This window comes from Gekko japonicus, unplaced genomic scaffold (genome assembly GCF_001447785.1).
Source record: "Gekko japonicus isolate JY-2015 unplaced genomic scaffold, Gekko_japonicus_V1.1 scaffold1805, whole genome shotgun sequence".
NCBI lineage: Eukaryota > Metazoa > Chordata > Lepidosauria > Squamata > Gekkonidae > Gekko > Gekko japonicus.
In genome coordinates this window covers 148,123-171,852 of record NW_015162535.1, presented here as the reverse complement: position 1 = coordinate 171,852, position 23,730 = coordinate 148,123, and the positions used below count along the sequence as shown (strand labels likewise).

The 23,730-nt window shown below is 44.9% G+C and overlaps 1 protein-coding gene across 1 annotated transcript in view; it reads left to right on the top strand.

Moving 5' to 3' along the window:
• The window catches only part of LOC107106192 (cadherin-8-like), a 299,351-nt gene that overhangs the window by 173,194 nt on the left and 102,427 nt on the right, over positions 1 to 23,730 (top strand). The window contains exons 7-8 of the mRNA XM_015406302.1: positions 1,399 to 1,652; positions 13,700 to 13,836. Coding sequence (XP_015261788.1) covers positions 1,399 to 1,652; positions 13,700 to 13,836 — 391 coding nt within the window. The remainder of the gene's footprint in view (positions 1 to 1,398; positions 1,653 to 13,699; positions 13,837 to 23,730) is intronic.

Sequence of the window (23,730 nt, the reverse complement as noted above, 5' to 3'; positions counted from 1 at the left end):
CTTTCCTGTCACAATAAATTTAACACACCTCTCACTCCTTTTTCGCTCCACCATAGCTGGCTGGCTAATGAGGTGGGCCAGTGACCATCAAACCATTCTCCTCAACCACCTGCTGTGCAGCTGAGTTTCCCCTAAGGTTGCCAATCTCCGGGTGAGACCTGGAGATCTTCTGCTGTTACAATTGATCTCCAGATGACAGAGATCAGTTCCCCTGGAGAAAATGGCTGCTTTGGAGCATAGACCCTATGGTATTATCCCCTGCTGAGTCCTTCCACACACACCCAATGTTGCCCTCCACAGGATCCACCCCCCAAACCTCCAGGTATTTCCCTAATCAGAGGTGGAAACTGTACTTTCTACTCAGTGCCTGTTGCTAGGCAACCAGGTTCTCACTAAAAGGCCCTTTCCATGCCTATTTTGGCCTTTCGGAGAAAACTCATTGGGGCCACTCCTGATAGGGTTGCCAACTCCAGGTGGAAAATTCCTGGATATTTGAGGGGTGGAGCCTGGAGAGGGTGAGGTTTGAGGAGGGGTGGGACCTCAGGTACAATGCCATAGACTTCACCCTCCAAACCAGCCATTCCCTCATGGGGAACCATTGTTGCCAGTCTCCAGGGGAGGGATGGAGATCACGCAGAATTACAACTGCTCTTCAGATGGGACAGATCAGTTTCACTGGAGAAAATGGTGGACTCTGTGTCATTATATTTGTGTCATTATGAGGTCGCCACAGGGAATTGGTGCTGAGTACCCAAGGCTGGGGCACTCTCCCAGAGCCTCTTTTTAGAGCTCATATTTATTTCCACAATGGACCTTATTCCTAGTATTCCCATAAACCATGGCGAAGCTGATGTATAGTAATATTACTTTTTCATATTATTAGATCTAAATTGTACTGAATAATGCCTTTCCACAATCATTGCTAATTCTGTACATTGTTCACACACTTCCACATGTAGTAAAAATGTTACACTGCACAGTCAACGGATTTTTCTCTCTCCTTTACTCCTTATCTTCAGCTAACAGAATACTGATTAAGTGTGTGATTAGTATGCCAGCCATGCCATTAGCAGTTTTTTTTAAAAAAAATAATAAAATAAATAGTGAGGGCTGAATATTGATGGTACCCTCAGTAAGAGTTTGTGTGCAGGTTCCTAGTTTTTGTTGTTGTTGTTTTTTAAGACAAAGGACACCAGGTTTCATTGAGGCTTACCCAATAAACAGGTATCAATAAAATGGAAAATTTACAGGGCAGAGCAAAGAGAATGGGAAGTGATTGCTTTAAAACCCAGCAACTGGGGCTGGAATGCATAACAATTTTGTCAGTTGGCATTGTATGCATTTGTTTTGATGCTGCGGCTGCTAGCAAAAGCCATTTATCTTTGTCAATTTTAACAGCCCTTGGACTATGAGGCCAAAAAATCCTATACTCTGAAGATAGAGGCAACCAATGTTCATATTGATCAACGTTTCATCAGTGTGGGGCCCTTCAAAGATACAGCAACAATCAAGATCATAGTAGAGGATGCCGACGAACCGCCTGTTTTTTCGTCACCGGATTATCTGCTAGAAGTGCATGAAAATGCTGCCATTGACTCTGTGATTGGTCAGGTGACTGCTCGGGACCCTGATGTAACATCAAGTGCCATAAGGTACTGATAATTTAAAGTTACTATACACACAAACACATACCATGATGAATTAGACCAACACACACACACACACACACACCATGATGAATTAGACCAATGGCCCATCTAATCCAGCATCCTGTTTTCAAAACTGGCCAACTAGAAGACCCATAGACAGGGGCATGGAAGTCAACACATTCTCTTGTTGTTGACCTCCTGTACCTGATATTCAGAAATATGCTACTTCTGACCTTGTAGGTTCCATTTAGTCATCATGGATAATTGCTCTGTCAATTTTCAGGGGTGTTCCTGGTTCTCTTTCCCTCCTAGTAGCCACTGATGCATCTCTCCTCCATTAATTTGGCTTGGCTCCTTTTAAGGCTGACTTATGGTAGAGGTTATCACCAAATTCCATTTCAATGAGATCTACAATTTAACCACATAGTGCTTTACTTCTGCATCGGTTGCTGTTAAAGATCTTCCTTTGGTGTAAAATGCCAGTACAGTGGAAGAAAGTATCTGGTAGATTTTGTTCTTTCTTTTTGCTCACATTTGCACAATTTCTAGAGTTTAATGCTTGGGAAGGAGGGAGGAGCCAGCATTTACATAAATACCTATTATATTGTGTTAGGATACTTTGAATCAAGTAATGTTCAAAATTAAAATCCTTTGTTTCCCCAACCATCTGGTCATATTGGACAAATGGTGACCTTTCCATTTTAAGGGATGTCATCCCAGATTACAAGAGTCGATTGCTTCCTTGGAAACAACTATTACTTATTTAAACTTCTATTAACAAGAGTGGAAATTAAAACAACACTCAATTATAAAAATGTGGAGATAATTGCTCCTTCTTCTTCCTATTCACTTCAACTCCATCAGCATGTGTGTTTGACTATCCAAAAATAAATTTAGGTAATCTTTTCTGTGGTCTTTTGTTTTTGTGTATTGAGAGGCAAATTAGAGAACGAAGAAACAAATAAAACAAAATGGCTTCACAGAAATGTAAGGAGAAGACCAAAACTTTGTTAGTTTTCATGAACAAACTGGAGTTGGGGTTTGTTGTTTTTGTTGTTTTTGTGATGAATGCAAACCTAGTGTCCTAAGTGTTGGAAATATATGTGTTGCAAGGTCTAAAATTCAGTCCTTATAGGGTTATTGTGTGCTTACCTTGTGTGTTATTGTTTAGACTGCCCTGGAAGGAAACCTGGCACAGAGCCAATGGAAACAAAGCCGCAAAACTGAAGCCTGTTTACTAACAATCAATGGTTAATGCATTCAGATGATTTCCTTCTAGGGGTCAAGAAGAAAAAGAATCTCCATGGTTGTAGACCATGTGGTCAAACTGTAGCCTTAGATGTCTTCGTTGTTTTGTAGATTTCCGGTGAACCCTTCCCTTAGAAATTTTTCCATAGAAGAAAATGCCTGCCCTCCAGTGAAGCAAAGATCCACTGCAATCTCTGAATGTCTAACTATTTTTGCCAATTTCCCCAACACTGAGGAGTGTCATGAACTAGCAGTAGGGCTGCGGGGTGGGAGGGGACATCACAAGCATTGCAAGTCTGGTGTGTCACTTTTGAGGAAAACCTGGAAGCAGCCACAGTAGCTCTAGGAATCACTGGAAACTCTGTGGTAAAAACCAGAAGTGATGTCATTATATTTGTAGTGATTTCCCCCATCATGATTCTGCCTTCAACCCTCCTGCTTGTTGCCAGGCAACCCAAACAGCAAGACTGACAAATTTTTTCAGCAATAACAGTGAAACAGTGAAATGTTAATAAACTTGCAGCCCAAACTATTGAGAGTTTAATAGGGTTTTCCCCCAAATACAGAGGGGTAGCATAACTCAGTAATGAAGCCATAATCATTCTGATTGGTTCTACTGGTTCCTGTATTCTGCAAAGTTAAGTTGAGACACCTATCTCTTACTACGTTTTGACCTATTAGCCTGTTTGTGATCCCCCCCCCGCAATTAACTCAAAGTCTGTGTTTTCTTAAGTGAACATTTTATGCATCTGATAAGCAGGCTCCAGCCCCCAAAAAGCTTCTGCCACAATGAATCTGTCAGTCTTGGAGATGTCACAATACTTTTTTTTCTTGTTTTCATTTGCATAATAACATTAAAATGACTAGAAAATGACAAGAAAATGGGGAGGGGGAGTTCTCAGATTCACCAGCCTTAGGCACTTTCCTCATTTTAATTGCTATGGAAAATGCTAATCTTTGCTCTGCTTCATGAGTATGGTCTCTTCAACCAAATCTGTGGAAGCTACTGTCCTACAACTGGATTATGCGATGTTCATGGTTGATCCGATGGTTGATCCTTCTGAGAGGGAAGAAGAGACTACAGAACTCATTTACTAGAGGCAGAAAACAACTGTTAGAGAATTGGTATCTGTTGATGCAGGCTTTTTTTTAATTTTCAGAGATTTATTCATAAGTTAAGTTTATGATGGTTGCCCTGGAGATGAGGCTTGAGGGCAGTTATGGTGAACTGAGGTGAGGAGATAGGATGGAACACATTTTGTAAATCATGGCTGTGGCAATGGAGGTGTGGCAACTGGCCATAAGCCTCCAGGTAGTGGCTGAAGATCTCCCACTATTACAACTGATCTCCAGGTGACAGAGATCAGTTCACCTGGAGAAAATGGCTGTTTTGGAAGGTGGACTCTATGGCATTATAGCCCCCTGATGTCCCTCCTCTTCCCAAACCATGCCTTCCTTAGGCTCCACACCCAAAATCTCTAGGTATTTCCCAACCCAAAGCTGGCAGCCATAACTAGCCATCTAGGGTTTTCAATTCTGGGTTATGAAAATTCGTGGATTTGGGAGTGGAGTCTGGGAAAGGTGTGATTTAGGTAGGGGAATGAAATAGACAGAGAACTAGATGGGAGGAATGTGACCCTGCTAGTTCTGCTGGATCTCTCAGTAGCCTTCAGTACAATCAACCCTAGTATCCTACTCAACCACCTCTCAACACTGGGACTGGGGGACGCCATGGTACAGTAGTTCAAGTTCTGTCTGGATCTCAGATGGTAGTGCTGGGGGATTCCTGCTCTGCCCCATGGAGTTCCACAGGGTTCAATCTTGTCCCCCTTGCTATTTAATATCTATGTGAAGCCACTTGGAGAGGTCATCAGGTGGTTTGGGCCGTGGTGTCACCAATACTCATCTCTACCTTTTTTTTCTCACCTAATTCCAAGGAAGCTGTTGATATTCTGAATAGTGATGCCAGCCTCCAGGTGGGACCTGGAGAATCCCCTGGAATTACAGCTCATCTCTGGACAAAATCAATGCTCGGTCTCTGTGTGTGTGAACTCTATGGCATTGTATCCCTTTGAAGTCCCCATCCTCCCCAGGCTCTATCCCCAAATCTCCATGAATTCCCAACCTGGATCTGGCAGCCCTACCCCCAATCCAACTCTGGTGGCCAGGGGAGACCTGGCAACCCTAATTCTGAACCAATGCTTGGAGTCAGTAATGGATGAGGGTGAAGAAACTGAAGCTTAATCCTGACAAGAGAGAGGTTCTATGAGTTAGTAAAAAGGCAGCCCCAGAATGTGAGATCTCTCCAGTCTTGGATGGGATTATACTTCCCTTGAAAAGTGAGGTCCATATTTTGGGAGTACTGCTTGACATAGAAGTCACCTTTGAAAACCAGGTGGCTGCACTGGTCTGCAGTGCTTTTGCCTTGCTTTGGCTGGTGCATCAACTGCATCCATTCCTGGATCAGTCAGATCTAGCCACAGTGATCCATGTCTTAGTTACATCCAGACTGGTCTATTGTAGTGCACCCTACTTGGGGCTTACCCTTGAAGAGTCTTTGGAAGCTGCAGCTAGACTACTGGTCTGGGCCAGTTATTGGGAGCATGTGACCATGGTATCACAATGATTACGCTGGCTACCAATCCATTCCCAAGCCCAATTCAAGGTCCTGGTTTTGAACTTAAAAGCCCTACATGATTTGGAACTGCATTATATGCATTCTCCCATATGTTCCTGCCTGGGAATTAAGATCACAGGGAGAGTCCCTCTTGATTGTTCCATCAATCAAAGAAGCTCATTTGAGAGGGTCTTTTGAGTGGCAGGCCCATGATTACGGAACAACCTCCCCAGGGAGGTGTGCCTGCCCCCCTCACTTTCAATCTTTATGGGGCAGCAGAAGCTTGTTTTATTTAGGACTGCACTTCGTCAAGCTGACTGGCAGTCCTGAGTAGTGATTTTAAATTTTGGTTTTATGCATTTAATGTGTTTCATTCAGGGGTCATTTGGGGGGGGATGCAGGGGGACGCCATCCCCCCGGGTGAGGTGCGGGAGGGCGGGGCCTGGAGCGCCCTGCTGGTGCCCGCTGGAGGTCGCCGCCGGCTGTGGGGAGGACACACTTCCGGTGATGTCAGGGTGTGTGGCATATGCTAATGAGTTATGCTAATGAGTCCCCCTAGCTCTTTTTCTACGAAATGACCCCTGGTTTCATTTGATGTATTTTAACTATGTTTGTAACCTACCTTAAGCTCCATGAGGATGAATGGTAGCTAATAAATGTTTTGAATGAATGAATTAATTGAATGAACCTGCCACACAGTCCATCTTCTGAGGCAGCAATTCTCTCTGGGGGAACTGATCTCTCTGGTTGGGAGCTGTAATGCCAAGAGATCTCCTGGCTTCACATGGGGGTTGGCAACACAATGTCGATGCCAAGAATGAGCAATCCCAGGCCTGTTACTAAGCAGTGAAGAAGTGTCTCATGAAAGATGTCACTGAGAAACATGGGACAAATTGAGTTGGATCCTCTTTTGGCCAATTAATGTCCCCAGGTCTGTTTCCTTGTTCCAGAGGAAGGCTCCACTATTAGTGGAATGGAACCTTTGGATCCAACCCAGAAAAGGGGCATCAGCTAGAGAAGATGCAAGATGTGAGAAATGGCTAGGTGGACACATTTAAGGATCATGAGGAATTCCCTTGGCTAGGTGCCTAGAAACTGAGCCAGAGAGGAGGAAGTCTGGTGTTGTTGAAATCTGTCTGACTGAGAATTGAATGGGAATCCTGTGCCAAGATTCCTGTACTCCCAACAATGAGCCTATAATTTATGCTATAGGGCTGTCTCAAATGTATGTTTTAATTTTCAGACCACTTTGACTTTTCAACAATGTTAGCCTAGTCATCCAGATCATTGCAGCTGACAAGCACACTGGTTCCATGCCGTATTTCTAACAAAGTCACATGAAATACAAAGGTGCCCTATCCTGAATCAGACTCTTGCTCCATCAAGGTCAGTACTGCCTACTCAGACTGGCAGTGGCTTTCTGGAGTTTTAGGTAGAGGTTTTAGGTAGAGGTTTCCACATCACCTTCCACCTGTTCTCTTTAACTGGAGATGACAGGGACCTTCTGCATGCCAAGCAGATGCTTTATCCCCGAGCCACGGCCCCTCCCCAACACGTTGAAACTCTCAAGGTCTCTTCATTCTTTCACTGTTTCAGGCTAAACATGGACAGCTAGGCAAAGAAGACACCATTAGTCCCAGAGCTACTAGCAGATCATCCCTTTAAGCGAAATTCTGTGGCAAATTTGAAAATATCTGCTTGAATTAAATCTCAAAGCAATTGTGAACAAAGCAAATATATAAATAAATAAAAATCAGTAAGTCCTAAAAAAAATTGTGGACATACCATACATCCCTAAATTACTACCACATTTTGCTTCATATTTCAAGCAAGGCATCAAAAGATTTTGTAGTATCACCATTTCTTCAAGGGGTAAGGCTAGGGCTGCCAAATGTGGGCGGGGAATCCCCTGCTTTGGAGCCCCGATTTCCGATGCGGCAGAATCGGGGCCCGGGGGAACCCCGCCCCCGGCGTGCGCGTCACTAGCAAGTGACGTGGGCACGCCGGGCACGCTGGGGGTGGGGCCATGGCCATACAAGGGAAAACTCTATGGTTTTCCCTTGTATGGTTGTGGCCCCGCCCCCAGCGTGCCCACGTCACTTCCGGGTGACATGTGCACGCGCACAGCCCCAACACCGGCCGGGAGCCCCCCGCTCCCCGCGAAGACGGATCTGGCAACCCTAGGTAAGGCAGGATTTCAGAAATCAGGTAGTACTGCAGAGGCCTTTTCTGACTAACCAAATGCCATGGAATTAATCTGGAGAACTGAGACCTTCAAAATCCAGGGGCATTAGGAGACACATCTACATAGGTTGCCAATTCCAGGTTTGGAAGTACCTGAAGATTTGAGAGTGGAGACCGGGAGGGTTGGGTTTAAGGAGGGGAGGGACCTCAATAAGGTATAATGTCATACAGTTCATCTTCCAAATCAGCCATTTTCTCCGGGAGAAATGTCATTCCTGACAATAAATTGTCTTGACAGTAAATATGCCATTCCTGACAATAAATTATCTCAGCCCAAAACCTTGGGATCAGATGAGGAAACGTAAATTTATTATACCTTACCTTCCTTGCAGTTTTTTTTTTAAAAACCCTTAAATGCCGAACGCCTCTGGTCATCTGCCTCAGCCTCAGACGAACCCCTTCAACACCCCTTTCCCCTCAGAAGAAAATAAAAGCAACTGTCCTCCAAGAGTGTTTTATCTTCAGTAGAAGCAAATCATCTCCTTAATTCACAGCAGGCCCTGAAATCCTAGCTATAATATTTTTTTTCTGCTTTCCTGATGTGCAGTTGTTTATCTCAGTCACCTGGTAACATGCCCTCTCTGGTTGGCATTACTGAGATACGGTGATTTACGGCATCAATATTGTGATTCACATCTCAGCAGGGGAAAGAAAAAAGGGAGGGGTTCTTCATGCCAAACGCTGCCGTAGACCTTTATTTACATCAGTACAAAAAGGGAGGAATGGGGTGGAAGCGAGTGATGAGGCAGAGGAGTAATGCTGCTGAGAATTGCATCTGAATCCGCCCCCGGAGTCTTCAGCTGAAGAAATGTATGATCACACCACATATTTCCTCCAGCGCTCTGTCTCAAAAGCTAACAACGAAGTCCCAATAACCTGTGGTGTTACTAAGGCAATTTCCAAGGTTATTATTTACCCAGATATTTGTGGCTCCATTCTTACAGAAATGTGTTGTTTTATGTATTGCTTACATGTCTGACAGCGTGTCCGCATTAAAAAGAGCTATAATATCATTACCAAGACAAGGTAGCTACACACAAAGTATTTGTTCCCCAACTTTATAGGACTACAGATCTCCAATATGCACGTAGATGTGTTTTACATGGTACGTGGTATATATTAATTGAGAGTTAGAAGGGCTTTACCTCCTTTACCTTCTTCCACCCTTGTAAATGTGTTTCATGTCTGCTGAGGAATTGTTCTTCTGGTTTAATACATTTTGGTGCTGAAAGTCAATACAAAACCCCTCACAAAACCCTAATTTTCTATCACTAGGAAGATTGTAAATAGAATTACATCAAGGGAGACATTTATGTACGTAGCAAAATAAAATCAATACAAAAGATTATTTCTGCCCACATACATGAATCGAGGTGCACATTTTAAAAAATAAATAAATGGAATCATATTCTATCTATCCCTTATATATTTTATTACTAATGTAATAAAACCAGAGTTCCAATTTTTGTTTTTTGTGTGTGGATAGATGATAGATAGATAGATAGATAGATAGATAGATAGATAGATAGATAGATAGATAGATAGATAGATAGAAATTCAAATAAACAATTTAAATAAAATAAATAAAATACAGTTCAGCAGAAAGAGATATCCTAGCCAGGCCAGATTAAGATATTGTATATCACGTTTAAGAGGCTCTATAGTGCTACTAAAAATTGTAATTTACTCATTTTAGGTTGTTTGTTTGTTTAAGGCTCCTCAGAATCTGAGGCCCTAAACTGTAAGTTTACTTGGCATCAGAGGTCATTTCGGGGGGGATTGCGGGGGATCGCAGTTCCCCTAGGTGAGGTATGGGAGGCGGGGCACATGACGAAGCCCTGCCCCCTGCTTCCGGCCGCCCCGCTTCGGCAGCGGCCGGGACCGTTGGGGGTGGGGTGTGTGGCCTTATGACACACGTCCGGTGATGTCAGGGGGGGTGGCCTTATGACACATTTCTGGTGATGTCAGGGGGTGTGGCATATGCTAATGAGTTATGCTAATGAGTTCCCCTAGCTCTTTTTCTACGAAACGACCCCTGCTTAGCATGTAAATCCAGTTTTACATCCTACTGTATGTTTACCAGCTCTGGGTTGGGAAATACCTGGAGATTTGGGGGGTGGAGCCTGGGGAGGGTGGGGTTTGGGGAGGGGGAGGGGCCTCGGCAGGGTATAGTACCATAGAGCCCACCCTCCAAAGTGGCCATTTTCTCCAGAGAAACTGATCTCTGCTCTCTGGAGATCACCTGTAATGCTGGGAGATCTTCAGGCCCCATTTGGAGGCTGGCAGCCCTAATCCTATTCAGTGTCTGGGCTGGTTCATCCAGGAACTGTAGAATGCAAACCATGGACTCAGAGCCGTTTGGCCCTGGCTTGTTGCCTCGTGCCTCTGGCCATGCCCATATTTTATACCTGCAGACAAGAAGGTCAGGAAAGGGGGAGGGGGAAGAAGAAGGGAAGAAGATGATATTCGATTCATCCCCCGCCCTTCCCTCAGCGTCTCAGAGTGGCTTACAGCCTCCTTCCCTTCCTCTCCCCACAACAGACCGTGAGGTGGGTGGGGCTGAGAGAGCTCTGAGAAAACTGCTCTTGAGAGAACAGCTCTGGGAGAACTGTGACTGACCCAAGGTCACCCAGCTGGCTGCATGTGGAGGAGTGGGGAATCAGACCCGGTTCTCCAGATTAGAGTCCACCGTTCTTCACCACTACACCCCCCAAAAAAAATCAGAATTAATGTTATGCAGCTGGATTGCCAGCTGTTGCTTGAGGGATTCCTGAGGATTTGGGGGTGGTGCTTGGAGAAGATAGAGTATAGGGAGAGGAGATAACTCAGCAAGATGTTGCCAGAATCCCTGACAAGACCCTACTTTTTATCACTACAAAGGTTGTAAATAGAATGACATCAAGGGAGACATTTATACAGCGACATAAAATGACAAAAGATTACTTTTGCCTGTACATAGGAAACAAGGTACACATTTTTAAAAATAAATAAATGGAATCATAATTTATCTCTTATATGTTCTATAACAGACACAAATAGAACAAAACAGTTCAAAATCTGTGTACCACTCAATTTCAAGTTTTTGTTTTGTAACTTAACTTTGTTTCCTCTTTATCATATTTGTAAGTCACTTTTCATCAAGGGTTTTAGGACACGTTACACAAAAGGGACTGAGTTGTCCTTCTTAACCTAACAAAACGGAGAAGTAATGAGCAGTACATGGTGACCAAGTTTGCATCACAACTGAGCTAGGATTTGAACTCAGGTCTAACAAACCCTGCCCTCTGTTACTATCATGACTCATTCACTACACTGTTGTACAGCCAATATTGTGACGTAAGACTTCAAACCAACAGGCTGAGTTTGTCCCTGAACTTGCTAAATCAATGTTGTTATGTTGGAATAAGCAAAGCTTGTATAACTAGTTTAGCCCCAAGGTCTTGTTCACCGTCAGAATTCATTTCAGGTCACTGTGTACTTGCAGTGTACTGAACTTCTCCCATCTCTCCAAATCAAAGACTGAGCCTTGATATCATGCATTTCAACTGCTTTAAAGCCTTTTATGTGCATTGTCTCAATAATCCTAACAGCCCTCAAAGGTAGGCTCAGGAGATCTTTATTTCCATGTTACTGGGAGAATTAGAGATGTTACTGACTTTCATGAGACTTTTCTTAAGCAGTTTAAATAAAGAGGATATAGTAGGCTTCCCAAGTCCCCCCGGGGGGCGGGGAAACCCCCGCCCCAGAGGCCCGTTTCCCGCTGCTGCCAGATCAGGCCCCGGGGGGAACTCCTCCCCAACGTGCGCATCACCTGAAAGCCGGGCACGCTGGGGGTGGGGCCACGGCCGTACGAGGGAAAACTCCCTTGCGCGCGCACCAGACGCCGGCCGGGAGCCCCCTACTCCCGGCGAAAATCGACTTGGCATCCCTAGGATATAGGCTGCAGTGTCAGGCCTGACTATATTTTATTTATGGATTGACTCAAGGAATAATTGTTTTACAATATTTAATGGCTAGTCGCTTAGACGCGTTGACCTGAATGGCCCAGGCCAGCCTGCTCTTGTTAGATCTCAGCAGCTAAGCAGAGTCAGTTCTAGGCCATACTTGGATGGGAGACCACCAAGGAAGTCCAGGGTTGCTATGCAGAGGCAGGCAATGGCAAAACTTCACAATTCCTCTCTTGCCTTGAAAGCCCTGCAGAGTTGCCATAAGTGGACTGTGATTTGACAGCACTTTCCATCACCAGTCCCTTAGACGGCCTTTAGAAAGATTCATTCGCAGCTGGCAAGTCCATCTAGGGCAGGGGTGGCCAAGCTGTGGCTCGGGAGCCGCATGCGGCTCTTTTACATATATTGTGCGGCTCCCGGCAGGGCGGCTGGGAAAGCTAAATATCATTAGCAAACAAATATCATTGGACAAATAAATGTCATTATCAATATCTGCTTTTACCGCTCTTGTTATTATTTTTGGCAGTCTCAATCAATGTTAATAAAAAGTGAATCTGCATATTTACCAGTGAAAGCATGTAATATCTGTTCATGTCTTGCGGCTCTCAAACATCTGATGTTTATTTTATGTGGCTCAAGCGAGTCTGGCCACCCCTGATCTATGGCTTTGCTAAATGAAACCTCCAGATGCAGGAACAGTGTACCTCTGAATATGAGATCCTGGTGATAAACCATCGGGGCAGGTCATCATCCCCATGTCTCGCTTGTGAACTCCTGAAAGCTGCTATTGAAAACAGAATCGGGGACTAGCTGGGCCTTGATTCGATCTAGCCAGGCAGTCCTTCTGTCTTCATATCCTTGCCTTCTCTGCTCTATCTACGGTGTGAGATCTCTAACCCAGTTTGACGCCTCCCACTAATTCATCTCCTCATGCTGAGGCAGAATGCTGAACAGATGCAAAACAGTTGCGGCAGGATGTTGTGAGGCGCCATACCTCGGCACAATAGTCATTACAGTCTCTTATATAAATTCACTGCTAGGATTTAGTGAAACCCTTCAAAGCTGTGACTGCTGTACCGTATCAGTACTTTCCAATCTCTCCCTCTCCCCTCTCTCATTGTGCGTGACCCATCAGAAATTGGAAGGCTTAATTTTCCAGTTTGGTTTCTTTTACAAGTAATACATTAATAAAACAACTATATGAAAATGGACCGACATAAAAGCTTTCCTGGAGATCTGGTGCGGAGTCCTAAATCACCATTTTGTTTAATGCACCGTTGGAACAATTTACTACAGCTCTTTCTTGTTAGTCAAGCTGGCTTCTATGTTTAGGCTGCATAATGTACCTGCGCATTCTCATTTGCAAGCTCGGCTTCACTGTCAGATCAAAGTTGTTTTGTTAGAAACCAATGATGTCAATCCATAAGGCAATCAATCTCGCTGTTTTTGTTCTGTTTTTTTCAAGCCCTTGACCAGGCGAGCTAATTTGTTAACCAGCTATTGTCCGTGGAATTGCATTAAGACATAAGCTGGTGACACATTTACTTGATTAATCACAAGCACTGCTTCTTAATCTAAGAACGTTCATTGCATTGTGTTAAAAAAGAACAAAACTAGCCCTGCCCGCTTAATGTATTGACAGAATTATCAGCAGCTGCTATGAAATACAACTCAAGCAGTCCAATAAACGTGATTGATCGTCTAATTAACTCTTGATTCGCAGTAGTTTTTATAAGACGCTACCTGCTGATCTCGATGACTGCTCCCAACGTTCGTGCTAAGAGCAGATAGCTAATTACTCCTTGGACTATAATTCTTTTTCCTGACTCTCAGTCCATCATTTTTTGTCTTGTAAATTATACCACTATTGAGTTTTCTCAGATCTGCTGGGATTAGATAGCGGCTGCTTGCGATGGATTGCTTAGAAGGTCTAAGGATGCATTTTAGGCCGTACAAATGCCTTCATGTAAATTTCAAGGATCTCTGTTTTGTAGGTTTTCCATCGATCGGAACACTGACCTTGAGAGACAGTTCAACATTAATACGCAAGATGGACGGATAACATTGGCAACCCCACTGGACAGAGAAACCAACACGTGGCACAACATAACCATTGTGGCAACAGAAGACAGTAAGTGGCTGTAAATGTGTGTGTATAGTTTTTTTCCTTGAATGACTGGGGAGTGTTTTTCTGTGTTCTGGTGGCAGTTCAATTAGCAAACTAGCCAGAAACATTATTTATAATGTTGGTTGTACAAAGGGCTTGGCGGCAGCATCTGTTGTGTGTGCACACATTTCCGCTATGATATTTATTTATTTTTAAAAGTCAGATAACATCACCAAAGCAGAAACATACATGCCAGAAGTAGGATAGCATGGAAAACTCAAAAGTAATTATTGTAAGGCACATATTTGTACCTTCAGTTCGATAAAGATTTCTTTTTAGATGTATGCACCCTTCAACTCCCCCCCCCCAAAAAAAAGTGAGTGCATAATACTTGGATGATCTAGTACAAATCATCCCCCATCCAAATTGCAATGTTCAGGCATAACTCCGAATGTAACCATCTGCAGGCACATAGGAGTCTATCCTATTATGTCAGATTGCTTTCCTAGTGAACAGTGTCCTTTTTTGCTTTTCTCCCTGCAGCACTGCATGTCTTGATTTGTGTTCAGTTCCTCTATGATTTCACTATCCAAATGGTTGAAACATACTAACCTGAAAATAATGTTGGCTAGGTGTGTGCACTCTGCTCCCCCCCCCCCACCCAAGAAAAGGTTATTCATTTCAGGTCTGGATGTTGAGGAGGGCCCTGACTAAGGTTGCCAAGCTCTCCGGTTTGCCAGGGGTCCCCCGTTTTGGGGGGGTCTGCCTGCCGCCGGCCAGATGGCCAGCAGGGGAAGCCCCACCCCCAACACCCACAGCCACCCCCCTCTCTCCCTTTAAGTGTGTGGAACCCGTGTTTCCTCCCAAGCCTGTGTTTCTTCCCAAGCCCATCTCCGCTTGGGATCAGGCTAGCAGGGAAATGCCAGCTTCGTGCATTTTAAAGGGAAACGCAGCTGCTCTTAAAGGGGAAATGCCGGCTCCTGCTCTTAAAGGGGAAACGCTGGCTCCTGCTCTTAAAGGGGAAACACTAGGAATGCCCCCAAAGTCTCCCACTGGGGGTGGAAGATGTTCTTGGCAACCTAGCCCTGACCTGGATTGGTCCTGGCTAGTATTTGGATGGGAGACCAACTAAGGAAGTCCAGGGTCATGATGCACATGCAGGAAATGGCAAACCACCTCTGAACATTGCTTGCTTTGACAATCCCAGAGGGTCACCGTAAGTCAGCTATGACTTGATGGTGCGTGCACGCACGCGCACACACACACCACTGGGTCAGTCATCTCAAATTTTTGGGAATGTCCATACTGGTTCAGGGTTCTAGTTAGTCTTTTTCCAGATTCTGAAATCCCAGGCCTTTCCCCCCCCTCAAAACCCCTCCACTTTGCCCACTATATTATTCCTGGGGAATCTGCTGGTCCACAGGAACAAGATTTGTGGAGAGGGACCATCAGGAGGGAGAAGAGGTCAAGTCCTTGCCCAGAAGCTCCACAGATATTTGAATGCATCCCATTGTATATGAAAACATAAAACTAGTAACATAAAAATAGCAAAACAGGGATAACACCCAATCAACAAAGACCCTTGACAGATGAAATATAGTCTAAGAGTTTACGCACTTATGTCTCTGTCCCTGGACTCTGGTGATGGTGATGGTGGCTACCAGCTGTTATTTCGCATAAGAGGTAAGACCTGGCTTCTTGAGGACTAACTTGGCACTAGACCTGCCTCCTGGTTACAATCCCTGCTGCTGGCATTGAAGGTGGCAGAGCCCTCCCCAACAACAGCAAAATGGCAGCTAGGCCCCTGGCCTCCCTCAAGGTCTGGCTGCCTGAGGAAATCTCCCTGACACTCTCCCCAAGGCTGCAATTCCCTTTCCCCGTCACTAGAGGCATTCTTGTTTTGTTTTTGAATGGGTAATAGAATAACTAGGAGCTGCGGTGGTTCAAGTGGTTAAGACGCTGAACTGCAGGCTGTGGAAGGTCAGTAGTTCAGCAGTTCGAGACCCGGGTTGCCGCATGACCGAGTGAGCTCCCGTCTCTAGTTCCAGCTCCTGCCAACCTAGCAGTTGGAAAGCAAGAAATTGCAAGTAGATAAATGGGTACCACTTCGGTGGGAAGGTAACAGTGTTCCGTGCGCCTTGGTGTTTAGTGACCACGGAAATGTCTTCGGACAGTGCTGGCTCTTTGGCTTTGAAACGGAGATGAGCACTGCGACCCTAGAGTCGGACTCAACTGGCTTTCGAGCAAGGGAACCTTTATCTTTAATAGAATAACTATATAACACTATAATAATACCAGAAACTGGTTCTCTGAATTCCCAGGGTTTATTTTCTTCTTTCTTTTTTTCTTTCTTGTCCCAGTAAGTGTCTATCCCTATCCTGCACTCTGCAGGCAGTCCCAGTCAGGTCACACCTGGAGCAGTGTTGTCAGGTCTATATCACGAGGCTTGGGAGCATCAACAGGTGTTGGCAGACTGCTGCTGGCACAGAGGCTTGCACCCTGTGGACCAGTTGTTCCAGCAAGGCAGCTTTCCCAAGCCTCAGCTTAAATCATCTGGGAGGTAATTGGACTAGGGTTGCCAGGTCCCTCTGAGTCCCCAGCGGGGGACTTTGGGGGGGGGTGTTCGGGAGGCGGGGACAGCCCAAACGTGATGACGTCACACAGAAGTGATGTCATCATGTTTGGGGACCGGCACCTGCACTCCAAGCCACAATTTCATGGCTTGAACTGCAGCCCCCCCACTTCCCCCCCCCAAAGGATTTAAAGGGGATCCCCTTTAAATGCTTTGGGAAAGAAGTGTGGGGTGGCAGCTGCAATCCAAGTGGCAATTTTGTGGCTGGGATTGCAGGCGCGAGGTGGCCCCCATGTCTCTTTCGCAAAGCATTTAAAGAGATCCCCTTTAAATGCTTTGGGAAAAGAAGCACAGGTGGGGTGGGGGCGCCTGCAATCCAAGTGGCAATTTTGTGACTTGGATTGCAGGCTTTGGGGGAGAAGCAGGGGGTGTCTTTCAGTGGTCAGGCTTGGGGTCAGGGCTTCCCTAAATTGGGGGGGTGGGTAACCTAAATTGGACTCAACCTCACTGCCTGGCCCTGGGATGGTGTTGCACATCACCAGTCTAGCACTTCACCTCCTTTGGGTCACTTCAGCCCAGGCCTTCTGTTGCTCCCTTTCCTGTAGAGGAGTGACATATCTGTGGTGGTGGTTCTGGGCCCGGGTTTGGGCCCTTCACAGTGGAGGCTTGAGGGCTATCTCAGAGTTCAGTGGTGAGGTTTCACTTGCAGATTCTGACAGGGTAGCCTCTGTCATGTCATCCACTGGCGCATCTGCCGTGTCAGGCTCCTCCTCGTCCCAATGGTCTTCCTCAGCCACTGGCCTTGGTTCCTCAGGTTCTTCCTCTGAGGACTGTGAGTGCAAAGCACTGGACTGGTTGGAGGGGGTTGTGAAGCACCTTCCATTGTGCTGATGTGCCTTTCCCTTTATATCTCTGCCAATGAAGACCCCAGAGATTTACTTAACAAAAAATGAAAATTCAGAGAACCAGCTATATGTTTTGTGATTATGCTATATCGATATAACAGTGTTCACTTGCTATTTTTTTATTTTAAGTTCCATGGTGGTGGGGAGATGTAATGGAGTCTGCAGGGGCACCACCAGGAAATTTCCCTGGGCAGCCAAGACTTCTCAGTCCAGGAGCCCATTCACCATTTTCTAGCTTCCAGTACTGGTGGCAGGAACGGCACCTGGGAGGAAGGCCTGCAACATGGCACCAGAGCCACCAGAGGAGGCAGATGCTGTCCAGGGAAGTCTAAGTCTGGTTTGGTCCTCTTTTTCCTTTTAAACTTTAAAGGGACATGAGGGTAAACTTGGCCTTCAGAGACCATGTGTACCCCACCCCATAGGAAGTAATGGCCAATAGACACAGCCTCTGGATGCCATGTCTACCTAATTCTCAGCTGTTAGTTGGCATTAGCTGTTAGTCGGGGTCTTTGGTCCTTTTAAAGTTTAAAGCACTATTATTTTCTATGGTAGTAGACCTGGTCTCCAGAGGCCAGGTCTTTCCATAGAACATAATGGCTCTTGCAGATTTAAAGGGAAGAGAGACACTGACTGATAGCTGTTTGCTGGGACTGCCTTCCTGTTCTGCTCCACCCCTGGCCTCTCCAGAACCCAAAACACTCCCAAAGTCTAGGAGATAATCTTTTGGTACTCCCAGAATTTTTGCAATGCTGTTGGCGAGAACAATAACCAAGGAGCCAAAAGGCCTTCAACACAGTGTTGGTGACCATGCCACCATGGTATGTCTATGACCTCTTCAGTCCTTTCCCCTTTTTAAAATTAAAGGGACATGGCGGAAAGCAGGCCTACCTAAGTCTCAGCCGTTAGTTGGCACCTCTCATCCCATTATGTTAATTGGGGGTAGATTTGAGGCCAGATACAGCTCTCCATAGAACATAATGATGGCCCTTTAAATTATAAAGAGAAGAGAAGCATAAAGTAATAGCTGTTTCCCTCGGCAACTTTATCTCTGTCCATCCTTCCCTACCCACTCCTGCTGCTGTTGGGGGAGTGACCTGAAATTTCAGGACTGGGGGGGGGGTACCATTACTCCCTAAAATTTAGGATAATGGAACCAGTGCCCTCCCTGAAATGGATCTAAAATTAATATGGGTTCTTTAAATGCACATCCCTAAATATTGTCCAGTTCCCTTCCTTACTGCAGCCTCCATTCCAACATGGCTTTTTGTCCATGCAGGTCCCACAATCCTCTGCATAGGTCTTTTGGGCCGTCTCCCTTCTCTATAAGAAAAAAAAAACTGGTTGGATCTCACTGTTATGTTCTCTTTGCAGCATTATTTCTTAAATTCTATGAAAATCCCTTAATTTCAGTGCTAGACATTCTATGCCCCCCAAAAGGGGGTGGGAGGAACTAAATATATATCTAGAATATAAAGGTAGCTTGAAAAAATTATTAATATTCAGTGTTGCTACTAAGGCTTCAAATTGAACTTGATCTCCAGGATAAAGTTACAAGCTAAAGACATACACAAGTAGTTTTGTGTGGCCAAGGGATCTCTCATAGCAAGCTCCTTTACTGATGTAATGTTCAGAACTTACCTGTGTGTGGGGTGATGGAAAGAGACAGACAGAGAGAGGGACTTTATACCACATGACCAAATATTTTAAGGCTCCTAAAATAACTTATTTGATTAAAAGTTGCTAAAACTATCAGCTAGAACTCTACTCCCTGCCACCATCCAATCGAAAACCCTTTTCTGTATAGGGAACAAAAATAACTGAACTTGATTGCCTTTTGTTTGCAAGATCTATTGTATTAATGAGCATTCAGATATTATGAGATGATTTATGACGTTGAATGAATCCCATCTGATCTGAATGGGTACTAATACAAAATAAGGCATTAGTTATAGTAGCTAAAAATAGATACCTCTATTTTAAAAATCAAGATTCAGGAGTAGTATTGTAATATATAAGAGCCTGTAGAGAAGATGTTGGGGTGATTTAAAAAAAATGGCAGTGGGGAATATTACAGCAATGTACAATTGATTTGGCTCCAGTACTGTGTATGCAGAACATTTCTGGCATTATTTATAGTTCCATTCATGCTCTGTCTTTGTGTGAAAGGTATTTTTTGCGCAAGCACTAATGGTTCATAGGCAATGCTTCCACTTGCGCCATCAGTTGGACAAGTGAAAATTTACTGTACAATACAGTGTCAAATGATTATTTGTGGTGTTGCAGAAATAAGCTTCTGCTTTGCCAATGGTTACACAAGTGGAAAGACACCTTAGTATCCAAGGTATACAGTGCAATCCTATGCAGAATTACTCCACTCTATGTCCATCAAAATCAATCAATGATCATACTTCATGAAACATTAGTGAGTTATATAAAATTTCTCTACGTTCAGACAACAGACTAGTGATCGCCCTGTAAGCAGATACAACATAAAGCTAAGAGTTAAGTATGGTGTTCTCTGAGGAATAAAATAGCTTAACGGTGTGAAGAGCTCATGACAAATTTCTTTTGATGTCGCAGCAGAGCAAGTATCCTTAATTTAAGCTGAAAGAAGTGTTTATCTCCATCATACTGCTCAGACGTATTTGCAGTCTATACTTATTACTCCTTTAAAAATATGTTCACAAAAATTAAGGTTCTTTTCAGTCTCAAATCTTGTATCTCATGGGTCTAACCTTGTTGTAACACTCTGTGGCCTAACTAACCCCACATTTGAACCTGTGTTGCTATGGTTTTTCAAAGATTGTGTCAAAAATCCCTTTTCTGTATTCTCTATGACCTATTCAAATAAGCTTGAGGTACTGGTAAAATGGTTAGTTGCTTTAGTAGTCCAGGGGCCTGGTTTCTGTTTCAAAAGTCATATAATTTAGAGCCCCTTTACATGTCCAGTCTAATTTGTGGATCTGTTTACATATGAGATAGGAGTGCTTATGTATGATTTTGTTATCTGTGGAGGTAATATTCATGAATTTCTGGTTGCCCCTCCGGTTATCCTATCTTCAACAACATGGGTGGGAGGCATTAAATTCATGTGGTGCTTTTTTTTAGTGAATATCTATTGGAGTGTCTTCTGGATTATGGGAAGTTCTATTCCTGTACCCTTCGTAACAGCATTCTAATGATAGTCTGTCTTGTTTGTCTCACAGTGTAGTGCTGGGGGGTGCCAAGATGGAGGTGTGACAGTGGTACTGCTGGTTCATGCCCTAAAGGGAAGCCGAACAGGCTTGGTAAACACCTTCACAGTGGGGTCACACAATGTGCAACCATGCCAGCCTCCCCAGCTATCTCACCATCATGCCCAGAACACATCACAGGGGCATGATGGCAAGGCCGTGACAGCATGGGAACCAACCAATCATGGGGTGGCAGTCACTGGAACCCAACTCTGGAGATATGTGACCCAAGGAGCAGGGAGGGGAAGGGCCATGCAGCACCAGGACACACCCATGGCACACCCTGCCCTGATAAAGGCACAAGACCATGCCAAACAGGACAGAGACAGCAGCACACAAAAAGGGAAAGGGGACCCACTGCCCCACACACCTGCCTGGACTTATCCAGATGTGTTTGAGGGTCATTTCTAAGTATATTAAAAACTGGAATCTCACCATGGCTGTCCAAAATTATCTGTGTTTACTTAGAAGTAAGTCCAGCTGAGTTCTGTGAGACTGAGAACAGTACAGAGGACTGCTACCTTGACTGGGGGGGGGGGACTGTCAAAAAGCTCTTCTTAAGGTCAGGCTGTTTAAGATGTTTTCTCATCATTTTGGAATTCTTGAGCAAAAAGGGGATGTGTATGGACCAGATACCAGTAAGCAGGCTCTGCCATTTAATTTTTGCCATTTAATTAATGATTGCACTCTACCCTACGAATTGTGTTTGTTGTCTGCTACAAAGGAAAACCACTTTTTTCCCCTTCCTCTAACCCTCCAGGACACACTTGCCTTTTTACTTGCAGGCAGACTGCCAAATGGAGACAGCACACACTATGTGCTCTCAACAAGGCCGTAGATTTTATTAGTATACTCTTTGTAGCATCTGGTGGATATAAATCCAGTTCACAGCCTGGCAAAGGGAAATCCTTTTGTGCCTTTTCCAGGGGGGCCTCAACATCTCTGCACACACTGAGCAGCTCTCACAAGTCTACCTGTTCTTAGCCATCTGCAGAGACTGTAACTAGGATATAGGGAAGGACCCTTTCTGGAAAGTTCTCTTGCCATTTTTTTTTGTCCACAGCCAAGTCTACTGAGAGCTGCCATGAGCCCTCAGACAGATAGTCTCCCTGCTGGCCTCTCTTTGCACAATTCTTTATTGTATTTTTGACATTCATAATCCACCTTCTCCACTTCCCTGACAAGGCAGTCTTACTTTCAGAGAAACATACACCCGAGTTGTTGCTGCTGTCATCTCCCAGAGCGCTTTAGTACATGAAGCTGCCTTATTCTGAGTTGGAGCGTCTGTCAGAGGGAATGTTGTCTACTCTGACTGGCAGTGACTCTCCAGATTCACAGGTTTCAATTTACCTCCTACCTGATTCTTTTAATGTGAGATGCTGGGGATTGAACTTGGGACCTTCTGCATGCAGAGTAGAATGTTCTAACACTGAACCACAGTCCCTCTTCTGAAAGTCCGGAGTGCAGGAAGCTGCCTTGTTTTGAGACAAACTGTTGGCTTTCAAGGTCAATGTTGTCTTCTCCTTAGCTGAGCCCAGATTGTTGTCTGGTGTCTTCACTTGGCATGTGTGGGGCCCACCATCTGCCCAGTGAGAAAGCATCAGAGATGCTGAGCCATTAAAGTACTAAAACTAATATGAAGCAATGTGATTAATCAAAATGGGATACTGGGATAAGAACCTCTGAGGGAGGACCATTTATTTCATGTATTTACCAAATGTATACCCCACCACTTCCTTGACAAGTGAGGCTTGGGGTGGCTTTCATCAAACCAAAATACTATTCAATAAACAATTTTAAAGTAATAATAGTAATAAATATATACCACCATTTAAAACCAACCATATAAATCTCTTGTTAAAAGTAGCTGCATCCAACAACCCAACAGTAAAACGATCCAGTGGAAGTAATGCAAAAATCACAAGACATCTGTGACGACTAATTAAAAGCCTGTTGGAAGAGCTCGGCCTTATAAGCCCTGCAGAAGCTAATAAGTCCCCACAGGGCATGTATGCCCTCAGTTAAAGCATGCCACCAGGACAGGGCCACCACAAAGAAGTCCCTTGCACAGGAAGAGGAGAAGTAAGCCATTCGAGGGCTGAGCACCAACCAAAGATTGTGTGATGAAGCGCACAGACAACATGGGGGATTGTAGCAGGAGAGGCACTTCAGGTGTGATAGTCCCACACCACTTAGGGCTATCGAGGAAGGTACCATAATGACAAAAGAAACAAAATGATGGCTAAATTTGAGTCCAGTATCACCTTAGAGAGCAACGAGATTTTCAAGGTATGAGCTTTTGAGAGTCAATGCTCCCTTAATCAGAAACAAAAACAGTGAAATAACGTAAATATATATTTTTAAAAAGAAAACAAACAGAGAACAGGACAAACTGACAATAAAGTGCAAGATAAATAGGCTTCCATTTGCAAGCCATAGATAATGAGAGGGCAGTCATGCACACCTCGGTTTCTGAATACAGTCAAGAGGCTCCTACTTGGCCAACACTTGACTAGTTTACATGTTCATCCCAGTCAATTTGGAAAGGTGATATATAAACTGGCTCCACGTCTCCTTTGCAGGCCCTTGCATCATGCTGGCCTACTGAACATACCTAGCCGGTCGCCTTCTGGGACTAAGCATAATACTTTTTAAAACTCAGTTTTGCATGGACGAGGACCCCCCCCCTTGCTCCACCTTGCTTATCAGGGTGTGTGACGACCTCCTATTGGGGAGGACTGAACTTCACTTTAAATTATACTTTATGTTTATAAAATAGGTCGTTCCAGCTGCCACCAGGAATCTATATATCTAATAGCCAACTTGCCCCTGGAGTGCGGATCGCTAGATCACGCTCCGGGGGCAGTTGGGGGGCCGGGGGAGGTTTTTGCACACGTGGGCCAGTCCCCACGTGTGCACAAAAATATAAAACGTTGAAAAAAATCTCGGGGGGATGTTTAAATCCCCCTGAAAGTACAAGAGCGTCTCCTGCGCGTGCGCAGGAGACGCTCTGTAGCTGGCCTCGCCTCCGCCGCCGCCGCCTCCTCAGAGCGAGCGAGCCAGCAGGCAGGGAGGCAGGAAGGCAGGGCGGGCAAGGACCGGCCTCGCTGCTGCTGCCTCCTCCTCCGCCACCTCCTCCTTCTCGGGGCAGGCGGCCGGCCTCGCCTCCGCCGCCGCGGCCTCCTTCTCGGGGCGGGCGGCCGGCCTC